The 16,677-nt window shown below is 41.3% G+C and overlaps 1 protein-coding gene across 3 annotated transcripts in view; it reads right to left on the minus strand.

Moving 5' to 3' along the window:
- usp13 (ubiquitin specific peptidase 13) overlaps positions 1–16,677 on the minus strand; it is a 52,919-nt gene that overhangs the window by 12,706 nt on the left and 23,536 nt on the right. For all 3 annotated transcript variants that reach the window (XM_078168799.1, XM_078168798.1, XM_078168797.1), the window contains exons 12-17: positions 16,101–16,254; positions 14,528–14,702; positions 14,320–14,408; positions 13,227–13,349; positions 4,575–4,598; positions 4,008–4,151 (exon numbers count right to left, since the gene is read on the minus strand). In XM_078168799.1, the coding sequence (XP_078024925.1) occupies positions 4,008–4,151; positions 4,575–4,598; positions 13,227–13,349; positions 14,320–14,408; positions 14,528–14,702; positions 16,101–16,254 (709 nt within the window). The remainder of the gene's footprint in view (positions 1–4,007; positions 4,152–4,574; positions 4,599–13,226; positions 13,350–14,319; positions 14,409–14,527; positions 14,703–16,100; positions 16,255–16,677) is intronic.

Raw genomic sequence — 16,677 nt, forward strand, 5'->3', positions numbered from 1 at the left:
TCAAACTGTATGGTTTGACTAAAATGAACAATGACAGCAATACAGTCCACGATGACCAGCGCTAAAATCAACCTGCGTAGTTGTCCCTCCATTGTGACATTAGAAAGTGTTACATTTATCTTGCAAGTGTACTCTTCTTCAATGTTTTGTTTACTTCCTGGATTTTTCCCTCATGGAAATTCTGACCAATCAAGAGCAGCTTTCTTGCACAAGGCATTTTATCTGGTCCGCTTGTAAATGCTGACGTGAGAACACAAATCAACTCTAGGCAATTATTCAACTGTGTAACTAAATTAGTCCCTGATTTGGATCAAAGCAAGCGAACTCTGCTTCTGAAGGCACCCTTAAACCGGTAAAAACACTGAATAAATCACTTTCAGGTTACAAATCAGTGTTTCTCCAGCAATGTTTAGCATGTTGGAGATGGGCTGCTAACCTAGCACCTGCCAATCTGTGTTCACCATCTTTCCCTGATAACTTAAGATCCAGATGTTCAGGAGGCTTTTACCGGAAGCCAAATTTTCCACAGAGGTCTCTTCCTCTCCAAAACAAACAGACCCGGTGATTTAAACAGGTCGAAACACTGAATAAACACTGCAACGTTACTGACTTGTTTTTCAGTGTCAGTGTTTTTCCAACATTGGTCATCAAGGAGGGGATGCAAACTACGGTGGCCAACGTACTAACACAAATGGCCCTATCTAGAGCCTGTGTTTGGTAAAAAAAAAAAGGAAACAAGGTGACAAAGAGAATCTTATTTTCAGGTGATTATACACTAACAAAAACATACTTATCATAATATATTACATTTCTGCCGATATATCCCACTAAATCCTACACACTGGACCTTTAAATTAAATTATTGCTTAATTGGTTATTTAACTTCTAACATAAACTTTGACTCTGTGTTTAGATCTCATCACAGCTTTTTAAAAGACATTGATTAAGTTTACTTGAACCCTTGCCCTGCTCGGTAAGGCTCAATTTCAGCTTTCACTAAATTCACCTAAAAATACGATAAGTAAGTATAATTGAGTCATCTTGTCTGCACAGGGCTTTGGAGATGCACCTTTTATAATGAGGTGCCATTTGTTAACCTTTATAAATGCAGCACACCTCAGTCAAAGAGACATTCATCAGAAATGATTAAGTGAAAAGTTCAGCTGTAAAAAATAACTTTAAGTGGTGTTAATGGGAAAGTAATGAAACTAAACAAATGTGGGGGAGGAAGAAGTGGTAACTTCTGTGCAGCAGGCAGGGACGGACCGTTTCATGGAGGTTATTGAGCCTGAATGCAGCTCATTTTGCAGATGCATTAGGCCCATTTAAAAACTAACAGGCAGGGAGGCTGCTCTAATTTCTCTCCACTGTAGAGGCCTTTAACAGCCAACAAGGGAAATAAAAGTGACACGAGTCAGTGCCTCAGGGGAGCGCCTCTACTGCTGAGAGGCACTACAAGAGACAAAGTCAGCTCCGACAAAGTTTCTGGTGATGATCTCACACGCACACATGCAGCGATAAACACCTGCAGTACACACGGGGAGGCAGCGTCTGACACTTGCAAAAAACAACTTAACTTTAATGTACGACCTGAAGTTGTGACGTGTCTCTCACTTTGAATTACCTTTGTGCTTAAAAGGTCCCACACAAATAAACTTGCCTTGGCTCTGTATACTTGCTGCAGAAATGTTTTGACAGGTTTGCATAGGCGTAGTCTTTTGTAGGAAACAAAAAAGCTCAACACAAGCTTCACACGTGAGCCGACTGGCTTTCTGTACTAGTTAAAGTCTTAGCCCACCATCGTGTTGCCTTGTGAAGCAGCATCTCAAATTCTTTCACTCAATCTCAGCCCAAATCTCATGTTCACCTCCTGACATCTACAGACTCAGCTTACTGAAATTGTTGAACTGTGTCTCTTTCAGTGCAGCTGCTGTTTTGAATATTTGTCACCAGTAATTTGGGTTACAGTTACCTCTTTAACCCTCAGCACCCACTAAACACTCAGTCCTGTTTCTTGTCCAAACTATTTTCGATCATTAGACCAGTACCATTATTTTGGACATACATTGAAATGTATGTGAACCATGTCAAATATATAAATACATTTTCATGAATCCTTAATTGATGGACTTCCAGACTTCTATGAAGGCAGGAAGACTCCATGTTTTTAAGGTTTCAACTGGATACTCTGACAGCAATATTTTAGATTTTGGGCAAGAATAGGTAAACAACTGGAGCCAGATATACAGTTATAACCGTACACTGTATGAAAGAAGTGGACGTAGCCACCGTGACCACACCCATTGGTTTGTGGACAACCATTTTAAAGCCTTGAGTCTGGCATTGTGGTTGTCGCCATCTTTGTCTTTTGGAGCTTTAAATGACCATCTTTGGATGAGAGGGTGGAGCTGAGGAGGGGCGAGGGGTGGATCTGACTAGGAACCCAAGGGCACGACGCACACCCACCAACTCCAGCAACCTGACTACACCTGGTTACACCATGCGCAGTCGCTGCTAACAAAGCCAGCTTCCATAATTCGAGGTAAATCTTATACCTGAGTGCTAAAGTAATCTTAGTAGCTACTTGCGTAAATGTCCCCATTTGGAGAAACCTTGTAACATTATACACTGAACAAAAATTTTGAGGCCACCAAATTGATACAGACGACTTTCATGAACTGAAAACACACTGTGAAATGTAAAATCAAAACATGGACACCCAAAACAAGCTCACGACTATTTAAATGCACACAGTGCCATGGATACGCATTGCTACGCCTGTATCCTGACTGACAGGTTGCAATGGTGTCAACTTGTCAAGCCACGCCCTAAAGCATACCCTGCTTTATCATCTTTTTTTACTCTGAACGGGACCATAATTTACAACATGAACATCATGCTGTTTTGAAGAAAACTTGAAACCATTGATTGAGAGAGGAAAATGTTTACTGAGGTAACAAATCAAGTAAGAAGAAGGATAATTTTCTCATAGACTTACACACAATCGGATGTCTTTGTGCAACCGGCAGAGTTGCCCCCTGCTGGCCATTAGAAAGAATCCAGGTTTATGACACTTCTGCATTACCTTCACCTTTCAGACCCAGAGGTCTAGTTCGCTCCTTTTTACCCTCTATGGCTATATCCATTTTAATTCTACTGACATGTATTTATTGACCAGGAGAAGCTATAAACCTTAGTCACACCCAGTGGTGAATAGATGTGATGCAGCAAGTCCCTGTGAAACTAAAGTTAGAGCATTTTTAGCTTCTGTAATGATACATTTCCCAGTGAAACAGAATATTTGAGTGGTGTACAGTTACAAGAGGGATTTAAATCAAATCCTTCACTTTTGATTGGACTGCTAAAATGTGGACGGGCTTAGAGTTTAGGGAGACATGGAGCTACAACGACTGTTGACTCCACACACACCTGCTTCGCCATGAGCTCAAGAGGAGGACGAGGAGAGACAAATGAACTAGACCTCTGCCACATTAATGTGGAAATGAAAACAAAGGTTTTGCCCCCTGATATCCAAACACCCATCTCCTCTTAGCTACCCTCATCACCCTGCTAAGTCTTATTTGATTGGATGAACTTTTGTAAGTGCCCCTGGGTAAAAGACGAGTCATCAAACATTTAAAACTGTTTTACTTGGTTTTACATAGAGAGAAAAGATGGGGATTTTGACAAAAAGACTGTTTTTTTATTTTATTTTTTTACATATATTTGGCCTATAACAAGAGATAACTGATCAATTAACACGGGGGAAATGATAAAACATGTCAGACCTTTCTGAATCATGCGTACAGTTGGTTCTAAACTCTGTCCATTGAAACTCTGGTGATCATCTTTATCATTACCTGTAAACACATCACACTAAATTTACCTTAAACTATGAGGAAATTGTGCACTTTATTTTCCTTCTTTTCTTCTGTAGCATTGTCATATTTGTCTCTGTTTGTCTCCCTGTACTTATCTTCTATTTGAATGCATTCACATTCCCTTACCCGGCTCCTCCATGTGGGCTATGATCCAGTTGAAGGCCATCTCGGGGCCCATGTTGCCTGTGTAGTAGACCGCCTTCCTGCAGGCCTCCAGCGGAAAGCCCATCTCCGCCAGCTGCATTACTGCCGCCTCGTCTATTTCTGGAGCTGAGGACACGACAAACCGACATCAATAACTAAAAACATCGCAGTTGCTGATTCAACACCACCAGTAACCTCCCAGTTTAAACAACCAAACAGATCTGCGCTGGCTCTCTCTTTGGGCCTCATTAAACAAAGAGACCGGAGGAGAATCGACCCCGGGGACGTTTCTTTATTGAGGGATGATTTATCAAGGAGAGAAATGAGTGGGGCTGAAACTAGCAGAGCCACGTGGAGAGGGAAAGTTTGTTCAGAAGTAGAGAGCAGCTGCACACTTGCTCAAGTACGCATGGTCCGAGATTCAGCATCCATCATCACTGCTTGGTGCTTAAAATACATTTTCAATCGCTATCACTTATCAAAACGTTCCATATCAATGTACACAGTACTGAGCAACTGAGATCTGTGACAGAGAAATGAAATACTCACAGTCTGAGGAGCCCATGGAGTTATCTGAAAGAGGAAAAGAAACTGATTTCAGGTGAGCTCAAACAATAAGATCATACACTGTCACTGGTTTTCGGGTATTCTTTTGTTTGTATGTGGTTTTATGTAATTCTGAGAAAGTTAATCAATTTACAGAATGAATGAATGACACCATAAAATCAAATAAGCCACGCCCAGAATCCAGCATGCATAATTTCAAACAACAAAACTAAAGAGAAGTGACTAAACCGCCCTTCATAATCAAATCATCACTGAGTAGAACTGAATTCATAAAACACTCTCAGATACATTTCCCATGTAGCACTGAAAATTAAAATAAGCACTAATTAAACAATCTATCTTGCCTTCTTTTCCAGGCTTAAACACACCAAAATTAAACAACCATTCCAGTTTTTGCTCATCTGAGCACCAGAATATAACAGGGTATAGTCGAGCCATTTCACGGAACATTAACTCTCCGAAGTCATCACAGTGTGTACGGTATAAAAGAAAATTGGAGTCACTTTCCTCTTAACCCAAATCACACAGCTCACACTATCTGTTTTCCTCCTGACTATATATTCATTATTATTTTTGAATTGCCCTGTTTGATATGCACATGTCCTGAAAGACACCATGCAGGGTTTTTCTAAAAAAACAAAACAATGTACACACTTATACATAAGTAATTCCTCTCCATCATCACTTACGACCTGCAAGAAGTGTGTGATTGTAAATTTTTCAGCAGAGACTCTGCCCTCTGCCTCTGTTTTATTATTTTCTTTTTATTGTCAGGCAGCACGGTGGGGCAGTGATTAGCGTTGTCACCTCACAGCTGGTTCAAACCCAGGGTGGGGAGCCCTTCTGTGCTGAGTTTGCATGTTCTCCCTGTGTTAGTGTGGGGTTTCTCTGGGTACTCCAGCTTCCTCCCACAGTCCAAAGACGTACAGGTTAATTAGTGACTCTAAATTGTCCGTAGGTGTGAATGTGAGCATGAATGGTTGTCTGTCTCTATGTGTCAGCCCTGATAGTCTAGTGACCTGTCCAAGGTGGTGCCAGACAACGAGCAGCAGGTATCCAAGAGACACAACGCTGAAAAACACAAATATAGTGAGGAGAAACGCCAAACGAGAGTGAGTCTGGGTTTGACTTTTACACTCACTCATAGTACTTTCTTTTTTCCCCCAAATTTCAATCACAGCATATTTTCCTCAATAACTGAGTGAAGCTCTTTTGTCCACTCAAGAGCTGTGCTATTTACTCCACACAAACACATCCTTATTTATTCTGCTCTCTGCCATTTTGATTAGACAGTTCCATAATTGGATCATTTCACATTTTCATTGTACTGATTCTCAATAATCACACTGATCAAATGAACCTAGCCAGAATCTTCCAAAATCTGGTGAGAGGGGCCCCAGGGCAAATCATTAGCTGCTGTGTCCTAATTTACGTCCAATTCTGACTCACTCTTTAAATTCAATACAGTCATGTTTTGCTGCTACAGCCTTGTTTGGTCTGGTACGACCCATAGACTGTGTAAAGTAAACTGCAAATGGAAAATGGACCGCACTTGTATAGCACTTTTCTAGACTTCCAAACACTCATAGCGTTTTTTACACTATGAGTCACATTCACCGATTCACACACACACACATTCACACACTGGTGGCCGAGGCTACCATACATAGTGCCGCCTGCTACTCAGTAACCATTCAGACCCACTCACACACCGATGGAACAGCCATCTTAAGCAATTTGGGGTTCAGTATCTTGCCCAAGGATACTTCGACATGTGGACCGGAGGAGCCGGGGATTGAAGTGGATGACCCGCTCTACCTCCTGAGCCACAATAATAGCCACTGTGACATCACCCATTGGTTCGTGGGCTGCTGTATTGAAGCCTCGAGTTTGCCATTTCTGTTGTTGTCAACTTGGCTTTGTAGAGCCAGAAGTGATATTTGGATGAGAGGGTGGATCTGACTCAAAGACTGCGGTGATACCTCGCAGACAGCCCATCACTGAAGCTGCCCTGCCCTTAAATATGCTTAACATTAAGCCTTAATAAAACATAAATGGCTGAGTTATGTAAAAATTCACCCCCGGTACAGTTGTCATGAATGTTGAAATTAGCTATAGAGACCCAAACTGTTTTTAAACATGTAAACATGTTTATTTCTGCCGTAAAGTTGGCATTTTAACATGGAGGTCTACGGAGATTGGCCCACTTCTGGAGCCAGCCTCAAGTGGCCATTAGAGGAACTGCAGTTTTTGACACTTCTGCATTGGCTTCATTTTTTAGTGCCACAGGCTGCATCTTGGGAAAGTCATTTAGCTTCTGATGGCTAATGTTAACAAACCAGATATTTTTGTAAAATGAACACTGCTGAATCAGTTTGCTGATTTCATGACTGTTCTGCCCTTATGCTGTTGTTATCACTGTCTCATAATCATCACTTGTGGGCACAGGGGCTGCTGTTGTTCAGTCACATTAGGGATGTCACTTTCCAGAGCAGGTCGACTAAAGTAAGATGTAAGAGGGGACTGAAAGACTTTTGGCGAGGAACTTGTCACCACCTGCTGTGAGCAGATTGATCGGCCCCAACTGTTCACAAACACTGCAATCACAACTTGAGCAATTCCTGCTCATATCAAAACACAATAAAATTCCTGCTGAGTCTTTTCTCCAGTTCTTCTTTCACTCTTTCTGTTTTCGTCTTTCTGTCACCAACACCTTACCTGTCAGGTTTACAAAATCAGTTGTAGTTTTAGTTTCATGTCTTTCTCTCCCAGTTTCTCATGTGCTCCTGCCTCTCTTTCATTTAGAAAAACAGATCATTGATTATTTTGAATACCCAGTGGGTATATGGAATTGAAAAATGACTGAGTTTTCCAATTTAATATTGAAGAATACAATTAGATTAGCAAAGAAAGCACAACCAGAAATCAATATCTATATGGTTTGTAATTGTTTTTTAACTGAAAAATGAAATCACAAAAAAAACCCATCAATTCTTTTTGTCTTCCATTTTCTTAATGGTCTGGAATAATTGGGTGAATAGATGACACACGGACCAATGAGAAATAATGTGGTTCAAGCAGCATACAGGAAAACACATTTGTGTGGTGCTGTGTGATCAATGAGAGGCACTGAAGTCTTTTGGAGACAGAAGAGTGACCAGTGATAAATCACTGCTGATGCAGGCCAGTGGTTAATTTGTGACCAACGAAACCCATCATATAATGGTGACATAAATAAATCAGAAGATACATTGAAAACAGCACATTACTCCCTCTGACCTCTTTTCATTTCATAGTTTAAACAGCACGACTGACACACAGCTGGAACTTGTTTTAAAGCCCTGCCAGAAGTCGCCATTGGACAAAACAGGGATTAAAATCACTCCACCGCCTCAAATTTACGACATCCAGAAAACTTTCACGCATCGATTTCACTGTGGCCCCCTGAGATAGCTGCGTATTGCTGCTGTCAGACAAAGATATGCAATGCTGCCTAAGCGAGGTAGTTACAGCTCAAAGAAAGGGTGCTTTAATGAGCGACACTGAAGAGTTTTAAGTAGATACTGCACTCTTTCAAAAAGCCAATTTCATGTGTTTGGAAGTCTGAGATAGCAGGTACAGCACACATTGTTCCGTCCTGAAATATTAAGGCAGTCATGTTCAGACCTCAGTTTTGTCCTCCGACTTTCCGTTCTTAGCGACTCTGTATAGCTCTCCTCCTGAGTCTGTCAATGTGTGAGGCACCGCGAAGGATGCTCACAGAGGTTCCTGTGTCTTTACACTGGACCCCTTTTTGTGTTTGGGGCTTGAGACGGCACAGAACACTTTGTGCTTCATGCCTGCTGAAATATTCAGGAGGACACTGATAACTTGATGTAGCCGAACTTTGCAAACAGCAGAAGGATGGAGGAATAAGAATTACAATCACAGAGACAAAGACAGACAAACAAAAGAAGGGATAATGGAGTTTGGGCCATTAGGAAGCAACCTTATTTTAGTTCACTAACAGTAAACTAAAAACTATGACTAGGTGTGAAAAATCATTTTAACTAACTGATATCTATAATGCCTACATGAACTTCTTAAATCATTCCCCTGACAACTACCCCCTTTATCAAAAAACAAAACTAAAACCTATACTCACTGGTCACTTTATTAGGTACACCAGTTGAACCAGCTGCTCGTTAACGCAAATGGCTGATCCGCCAATCACATGGCAGCAACTCAATGCATTTAGGGATAGACATGGTCAAACCAAGCATCAGAATGGGGAAGAAAGATGATTTAAGTGACTTTGAAAGTGGCATGGTTGTTGGTGCCAGATGGGCTGGTCTGAGTATAAACTTTCACACACAACCATCTCTAGGGTTTACAGAGGATGGTCTGACAAAGAGAAAATATCCAGTGAGCGGCAGTTCTCTGGGTGAAAATGCCTTGTTGATGCCAGAGGTCAGAGGAGAATGGCCAGACTGGTTCAAGATGACAGAAAGGCAACAGTAACTCAAATAACCACTGGTTACAACCAAGGTCTGCAGAAGACCATCTCTGAACCAACAACATGTCCAACCTTGAAGCTACAGCAGCAGAAGACCACACCAGGTGCCACTCCTGTCAGCTAACAACAGGAAACTGAGGCTACAATTCACACAGGCTCACCAAAACTGTACAATAGAAGATTGGCAAAACGTTGCCTGGTCTGATGAGTCTGGATTTCTGCTGCTACATTCAGATGGTAGGGTCAGAATTTGGTGTAAACAACATGAAAGCATGGATCCATCCTGCCTTGTATCAAAGGTTCAGGCTGGTGGTGGTGGTGTAATGGTGTGGGGGATATGTTCTTGGCACACTTTGGGCCCCTTAGTACCAAATGAGCATGGTTTAAACACCACAGCCTACCTGAGTATTGTTGCTGACCGTGTCCATCCCTTTATGACCACAGTGTACCCCACAGAGTTCACTGTACTCCAGTGGCCTCCACAGTCACCAGATCTCAATCCAATAGAGCACCTTTGGGATGTGGTGCAACAGGAGATTGCACAGCCAACAAATAAGCAGCAACTGTGTGATGCTATCATGTCAATATGGACAAAAAATGTTTCAAGCACCTTGTTGAATCTATGCCACCAAGAATTAAGGCAGTTCTGAAGGCAAAAGGGGTCCAACCTGATACCAGCAAGGTGTACCTAATAAAGTGGCCAGTGAGTGTTTTCTGAAACAATAAAAATTAGACTAAAACTAAATATTTTTAAACAATAAAAACAAAACTGAAATGAGCAAACCCTCTCTGAAAAAAAAGTGAGACCAAACTGAATTGAAAACAAAAAATAAAGACAAAACTAAAATAACTGAGAGGCAGACAATTGAACACTTTGTATCTTAAGCTGGAAATATCACTAAGCAAACAGTGTGACACAACAATATTTAAAAAAAAAAAAAAAAAAAAAAAAAAAAAAGATTGACAACAATACTGTTTGTGCTCTAAAACACACTCACTACCTCCTGGCAGGTTATTCCCAGAGCCCAGGGAAGTGCATTACAAGGGGATCTTAAAAAATCATTATAACTTATTAGGCTTAGCCACACTGTGAACACAACAACTTTTCAGTAATTGATTGAGCATGCCTTTCCTGTGGGATTCCATTCAATATGCCCTTAAGAGAAAACTTGGGTGGCTTTGAGCAGAACATCATATTAGAGACAATTTCACGGATCATTTGTCTCTGTCACAAAAATACCCCACACCTCCTGAAAAGGATGTCAGGTAGCAGCTTTGGGACAACACGCATCTGAGTTAGCTCTCAAAGCAACACTGTGGTACCAGTTTATTGGGAACAATCTGATTCTGTCTCATACTGAGGGTGTTTTTAACATCATCTACACTCGTGTATATAATCAGAGTGGACAAAATATGTTCAGCTATGTGGGTAAAAAACAAACAAACAGGTGCTCGGGGGAAACAATGTCCTTTAAAATTAACAAAAGGACTGTGAAGTTGTACATGTAGAGCCAAAAATGCCTCCAGTAGTTAAGAGCCCTGTTTTACATGTTTTCTCCAAGTAGTTACGCATCAATGCAAAAACATCCCTGCAGGACACTGTAGGTGAGTCATGGCAGCTCGTGACCGGGGGATCCTTCTCACTGAATTCTGGGTTAGAAAAATGGAGCACTGTCTGATCTGAAAACAGCAGAATATATCTGAAGCAGCACCAAATGTTTAACAGCAAACACCCAGAAGAAATGAATAAAGAATGAAATGTCAGATAAAAGCTAGGGTAAGCAGTTTTTTTTTTGCGTCAGTGGGTAAAACTTCCACAATAACCTTTGAGCGTCATCCAAATGGTCTGAGACAACACTGGACTTCTGCACCTCTTCTTGGCTCTGTTTTTAGGCTTCAGAAAACCTAGCCATTTTAGAGAGGACGCTCCTATTGGCTGTTCTACAAATGCACATGCACGTCCCTTCAGATGGTGAAAGCCTGATTCAGTGGTGGAGAATCCTGCAGAAAAGGCTGCTATTCCAGCATTGGCAACAACTGCCTACACTGCAAAGCAAGCCCAAAAAATGGAGGATGGACTTATGAAACAAAAGAGTCTAAAAGACAGTCTGACAATGAACAAAATAAAAATACTGGCAACGTGTTTCAGAGATGGAGAGACAACGTTGCTAACAGTTAAGCCTTCTGTTAGCCATAGCTAAAGGCTTACGGCTGCAGCTAATTCAAATTCATGTTTATGTGGTTAGGTAGAGCCTCGAAACACTGATGTCATCTCAGAGGACTTCACATACCCACAAGTCCCATAGAACTGCCGCTAGAGAACGGCAACAGGATCGCAATCACAATCAGGATGACTGAAATGAGTGCTAGTACTTGTACCAGCGTTGCCAGGTGGGAAATGTAGGATTATCGTACCAGAGACTCAAAATTATCGTATTTTGAGGGAAATTATCGTACATCCGTCATAACCAAAATAACAATCCTACTGATGCGCTATAAGTAAATATAGTCACTCTAGTGTTACTAGTAGTAGTACATAGTTAGTGTTACTTTTTTGGTTTACTTTTTTCCCATTTTCCTTGCTTCTGTTTTTCCTCTTCTTCTGTTTTGAATCTCATTCTCACTCGACCTCCTGACGGGTCCTAGCATCTCGTGGGGCGGGTACAGCTGACCATTCAGCCAATCGTGCTCATTTTTCAGAGACAAACATCACTCGTACCTCACGCTAAGCAAAGTGCGATTGGCTGGAAACATGTCACATTGGAACAAATACCTTCAGGACTCACAAAAAAACTCTGGCATACTGATTACAACAACACATTTATGAAATGGTCAAATTATCATATATTAGGCTTTTTTTGGGATTATTGATCGTACATCGTACAGAGGGCCAAATTATCGTACATATACGATAATTATCGTACACCTGGCAACGCTGACTTGACTGAAGTGCGTGCATATGCCTGTGCTTGTCTGGTGGGAGGGGCTTAGGACAGAGAGGGGAGAGCTGCAGGAAGTAGGCCGGTTTTAGCCTTTTCCAGACAAATGCCTACCCCAAGGGGTGTCGGTGGCTTAGTGGATAGAGCAGGCACCCCATGTTAATTATTATTAACATGGGGTGCCTGCTCTATCTATCTATCTATCTATCTATCTATTAATTTTTTTTTTTTAAATGCCTACCCCAACTTTAAAGGGGAAAAAAAATCTTTATATTATTGTAGTTGTAATCACAGTGCACGCCTTGTTGAACGCAACCCCAAACTCTGGGACCAGTTGCTAAAAACACCTTAAGTGTTCTCCATGAGTATGACACTAATGGCTTAATTTCTCCTTAGCTGAGGGTCTTACACAGTTGCACAGAATTCCTTAAAAGGCTTCCTTTGTTAAGGAAAAACATTAACTCACTTACTGCATTGAGAGAGATTTACAGCAGTAAAAGTTTCCATGGAAATTGTTTGTTTGCTTGGACTCACTCTTGTGATGCCTGTTATCATCTCACAAATGTAACTTATAGTTAGATAGTAAAAAGAATGGCAGAAGAAAAGAAGACAAGAAAATCATGTTGGTCTGAGGAGGAAAAGCTTATACCTCTGGAGGTATCAACAATCACAGAAAGCACAAACTACAAATTAAATTGGATCCCAAATACCAGAGAACAGAAACAATTGTAGGCAAAACGAAAATTAATTCAGTCAAAATCTTAAGTGTAAAATCAAAAGTGTATCCACTGGGTTCTCCTGGTCGCAGAACACTCTTCTTGTGGTGTGTTGTTTATTTTCATTTATCACCATAAATTCAGTCATGTTGCAGTTAAGACAAAGTCAGAGGAACATGCTTTTTTTGGCTTGCTTTGGTCGCTAACGTCTTTTGTGCAACAGACTCTGAATTCCTTATGTATAACACCAAGACAAGGACAAAACCTTAAATACTGCTGTAGTTATCCGTACTGTATCACACTGTCATGTTCAGTTTTGATGCCCGTGTGGAGGTTTGATTTGGTCAACTGATAATACATGCCGACATAAAGCAAGTAGGCTTTGTAGCTTACAGCCATAAATGTTTCTTTACAACAAGAGTCACGGTCACCTTCTCTTTGATGCATGTGCACCCCCCTCCCTGGTAAAATGGATGTTCTGTACCTCTGGTGTCTTCCGGTAGCACGATGGGAGGCATAAGGTCAGGCAGCTCCTCTTCACTCGCCTGCAGCCCAGAGGCTCTCAGCCTGCTCAGATCCAAGAAGTCTGGAACGTCTATGGCCAAGTCTGTACAGGAATACACAGATGTAACACTTAACTGATGCACCGACATGAATGGCGATCAGAGGAGTCTGTGTATGTCTCCTGAAGGTGGTTCCAAAAGCATCTCAGCCCATAGACTTACAATGGGAGAGTGATGAGTCTAAATAAGTATCTTTATATCCTGTTTAAAACACATATTTATACATTATTCTTATATTAATGGTTTGTTTGTCATTTTTTTCATCAAATCATTGAAGGTTATTTTATTTTGATGCATAATTTTGATTGTTTTTTTTTTTTTTAAGTTTAAACACCGCTCACAGTTCCCACTGAGGAGTAAAAACATAAATAGGAGAAACTTGACCACATGATAAGAAAGGATTCAGGCCCATCAAGGAACTGATAATCTCTACTGTTGAGAGGAGATAAATGGTTCCCCTGATGCAGCATAACTCAAGTCTCTGCTGGCTGTTTGTGTGACACTCCACCCACAAAACACATCTGTGACTGTGACATAAAACTCCCAAACGTAATACTAAAGATCATGATCTATAAATAGCAGTTTACACAACTGACCTATGATGCAGCCGTATCTCATTAGTGAAAACTGCACAGAGCTCAACACTTCAAACCCTGAAGTTTATTGGCAAAGCGATGAAGGTGAACTGAGAGTTTTTGCAATTTAAAAAGCTGCAAGTCATTTGAATTCAGTGAAAATTAACTCGCTGTCCAGATAAATTTAAAACTCCAGCGGCTCTTTATAGAAATGGACAGGATGAGAGAAGGGGAAGTTTACATCTATGTGTACAAAATTGCAGGTGAAGCAATTCATGTGTATACAAAAGTCTACAGTTTGATCCTCTACTGTACGAGCCTGTGCCCTCACCATCAAACTGCTGTGTGATGGTGCCCTCTGCTGGACAGTTACAGCACTACAAATGCTTGGTAGACCAAGACATTTTATATCCCCAGATGAAGGCTGACAGATAGTTACCTAGCTTCTTCGGCACCCAGTCGACCCCAAAAGTGAATTTCTTGATCTGCACAATCAGATACTCTGGGAAGGAGGCAAAACGAGAGGTCCTGCAGAGGAACACAACAAGGAACTCAAATTTTATAAATACAACTGGTTTTGAATTAAAGTTTTGAGGTGATGAGAAAACAGTGAGGTGTAGAGAAGTCATTCCAGGTCCTTTGCTTACTTGACTCCAGCTGACTTGGCCTGCAGCGCTGAGCTCCAGAAGTCTGGGACGTTCTCCGGCTCTGTGAAGGCCTGCAGGCAGGCTGTGAAGGGGATCCGTGCTCTGACCGGCTCAGGGGGAGCCCGCATGTTCTCCTCAGCGTCCCTCCGCTTGGCCTCGTATGCCAGCAGCTCCTCTGGTAGAGTGACAACAAAGACTTTGAGCTGAGCATACACTGGGAGACTTTGAAATGACTTTGAAAAGACTTCTAAAAGTCTGGTATCTTCTCAACATCTAAAGAAAATGTGAAGTTTTAGTTACACACTTTTAGATTTTTGCAATAAACTTGGGATCTTACAGGGTCACTATTTAAACTACAGCTAGATTCTTTTTGATATTATTTCCCTTCCTGCTCCTGGTGAAAAATATTACGCCAAACTCCCTTTAGGAAATATAACATTTTGACAATTCCTTACATGTCTGCAAAAAAAAAAAACATGACTGTAGAAACATGACATAAAAGGCCTTATACAGCAACAGTATTCTTGTCAATTCGGCATCAATATTATCTATAAAGATAAAATGTATTTGCATAGAAACTTTACATTTTGGATTTTGTTTCCTTAACGTGCCACCAGCCTCTGTTGGTTACCTGTGCTATTTTAAACTGAAACTGCGTGACTGAGCGGCTGTATTTTCCATTGAAATACATGCCAGTTAGTGGATCAGATACGCGCCAATATTAAAACATACTCTTGTTGATTCTACTCTTCCAGTTTCTCCTCCCTTTTCACAGTACAAGAGAACTGAGACTTCTTTGCCTCCCCAGAGTCCCTTCAGTGTTGACTGTCTACTTAGATTTTTTTTGGGGTGCTGCAGAGAGCGCAGCTGTTCTTCACTTTTTGCATGAGCCAAGACTAAAAACTTACTGTCATATTAAATGGGTTCGACTTTGTGGGAGTTTTGAGACGAGAAAGACGAACTTAAGACAGCTCAGACTGAGTTTTATGACCACCTTACACCAAACAACAAAGATCACTGAGGTAAATCTCTCATGATTTTATTTCAACATTGGAAATTTGTCTGCAAAAGTAAAATTCCTTGAAAAAGTCCTTTGGTGTGAAGATGGCATAAGTGTTAACATCTGCAAAACTCCATAATATTCAGTATTTTGAAATTCAAATTTAAGTAAAAACAAGGGGAATACAAGGTGCACTTTAATAGCAGTTAAAGATTTAAGGTGCTTTTAAGGGATTAAAGATGGCTGCTGACAGATTGACAGCATCCACACTGCATCAGACAACGACTATCATCTTTACGGGGGTCACATTTGTCTAAAGTAGTTATACAAGACCATAAAGAGTCATTTTTGGAGACAAACATGTCCTCCCTCACTCTAAACTACTCAGCCCCCAGTCTGGCAAGCCAGGACCTTCTGTGCCCTTTCAGAGAGCGACCTGCTGATTCTCCCAGCAGCTGGTGCCACCTGAGCTCAGCGTCGTGCCAGCTGTACCGACCAGAGGCAGCTGCGGCTTCCTGCTGCAGCACAACATTGTGTGTGTATGTGTGTGCATGTGTATGGGGGGTCTTTTACCTCGATTGGTGGCCGCCTCGATGGGAGCTGGCAGCTGGATGCAGTAGTCCACCCGCTGAGTGTAACGAACCCGGCGTGTCTGACAGCACTGAACTCGCTCCTCCACCAGGAAGCGGAAGACGTCGCTTGGATTCTCCGAGCCTGTGCTGTTCCTCTGTAAGACAACAATGTACAGGGAAGATGAGAGGGTGAATGTGAATATCAACAACAAAATCAGTCAACGGCATGAGGCACACATTTTAGTTTGATAACAGATATGGACCAGTGATGTGGTCCTGCGATAAAAAAAATGATTGTGGGTCTATATAATGTGCCTGACCATATGATCCTTGAGGTGTGACGTTTCCCTGTCTCTCTCAACGTTTTGTTTAGTTAGATCAGTGGTTCCCAACATTTTTCCTTCAGGGACCCAATTTCTATCATTTAATAAACTGACAACCCCTGACATTTTAGTGATAATTCACATAATATTTAATGCATAATAATTATAACAGTACAGACGTTTGTGGAAAACAAGCTGTTTATATGAATTTGGAGCAAATGGCCTGAGGAACATGACAAAGCGCTCAAGGCATTG

This window comes from Epinephelus lanceolatus, chromosome 6, assembly GCF_041903045.1.
Source record: "Epinephelus lanceolatus isolate andai-2023 chromosome 6, ASM4190304v1, whole genome shotgun sequence".
NCBI lineage: Eukaryota > Metazoa > Chordata > Actinopteri > Perciformes > Serranidae > Epinephelus > Epinephelus lanceolatus.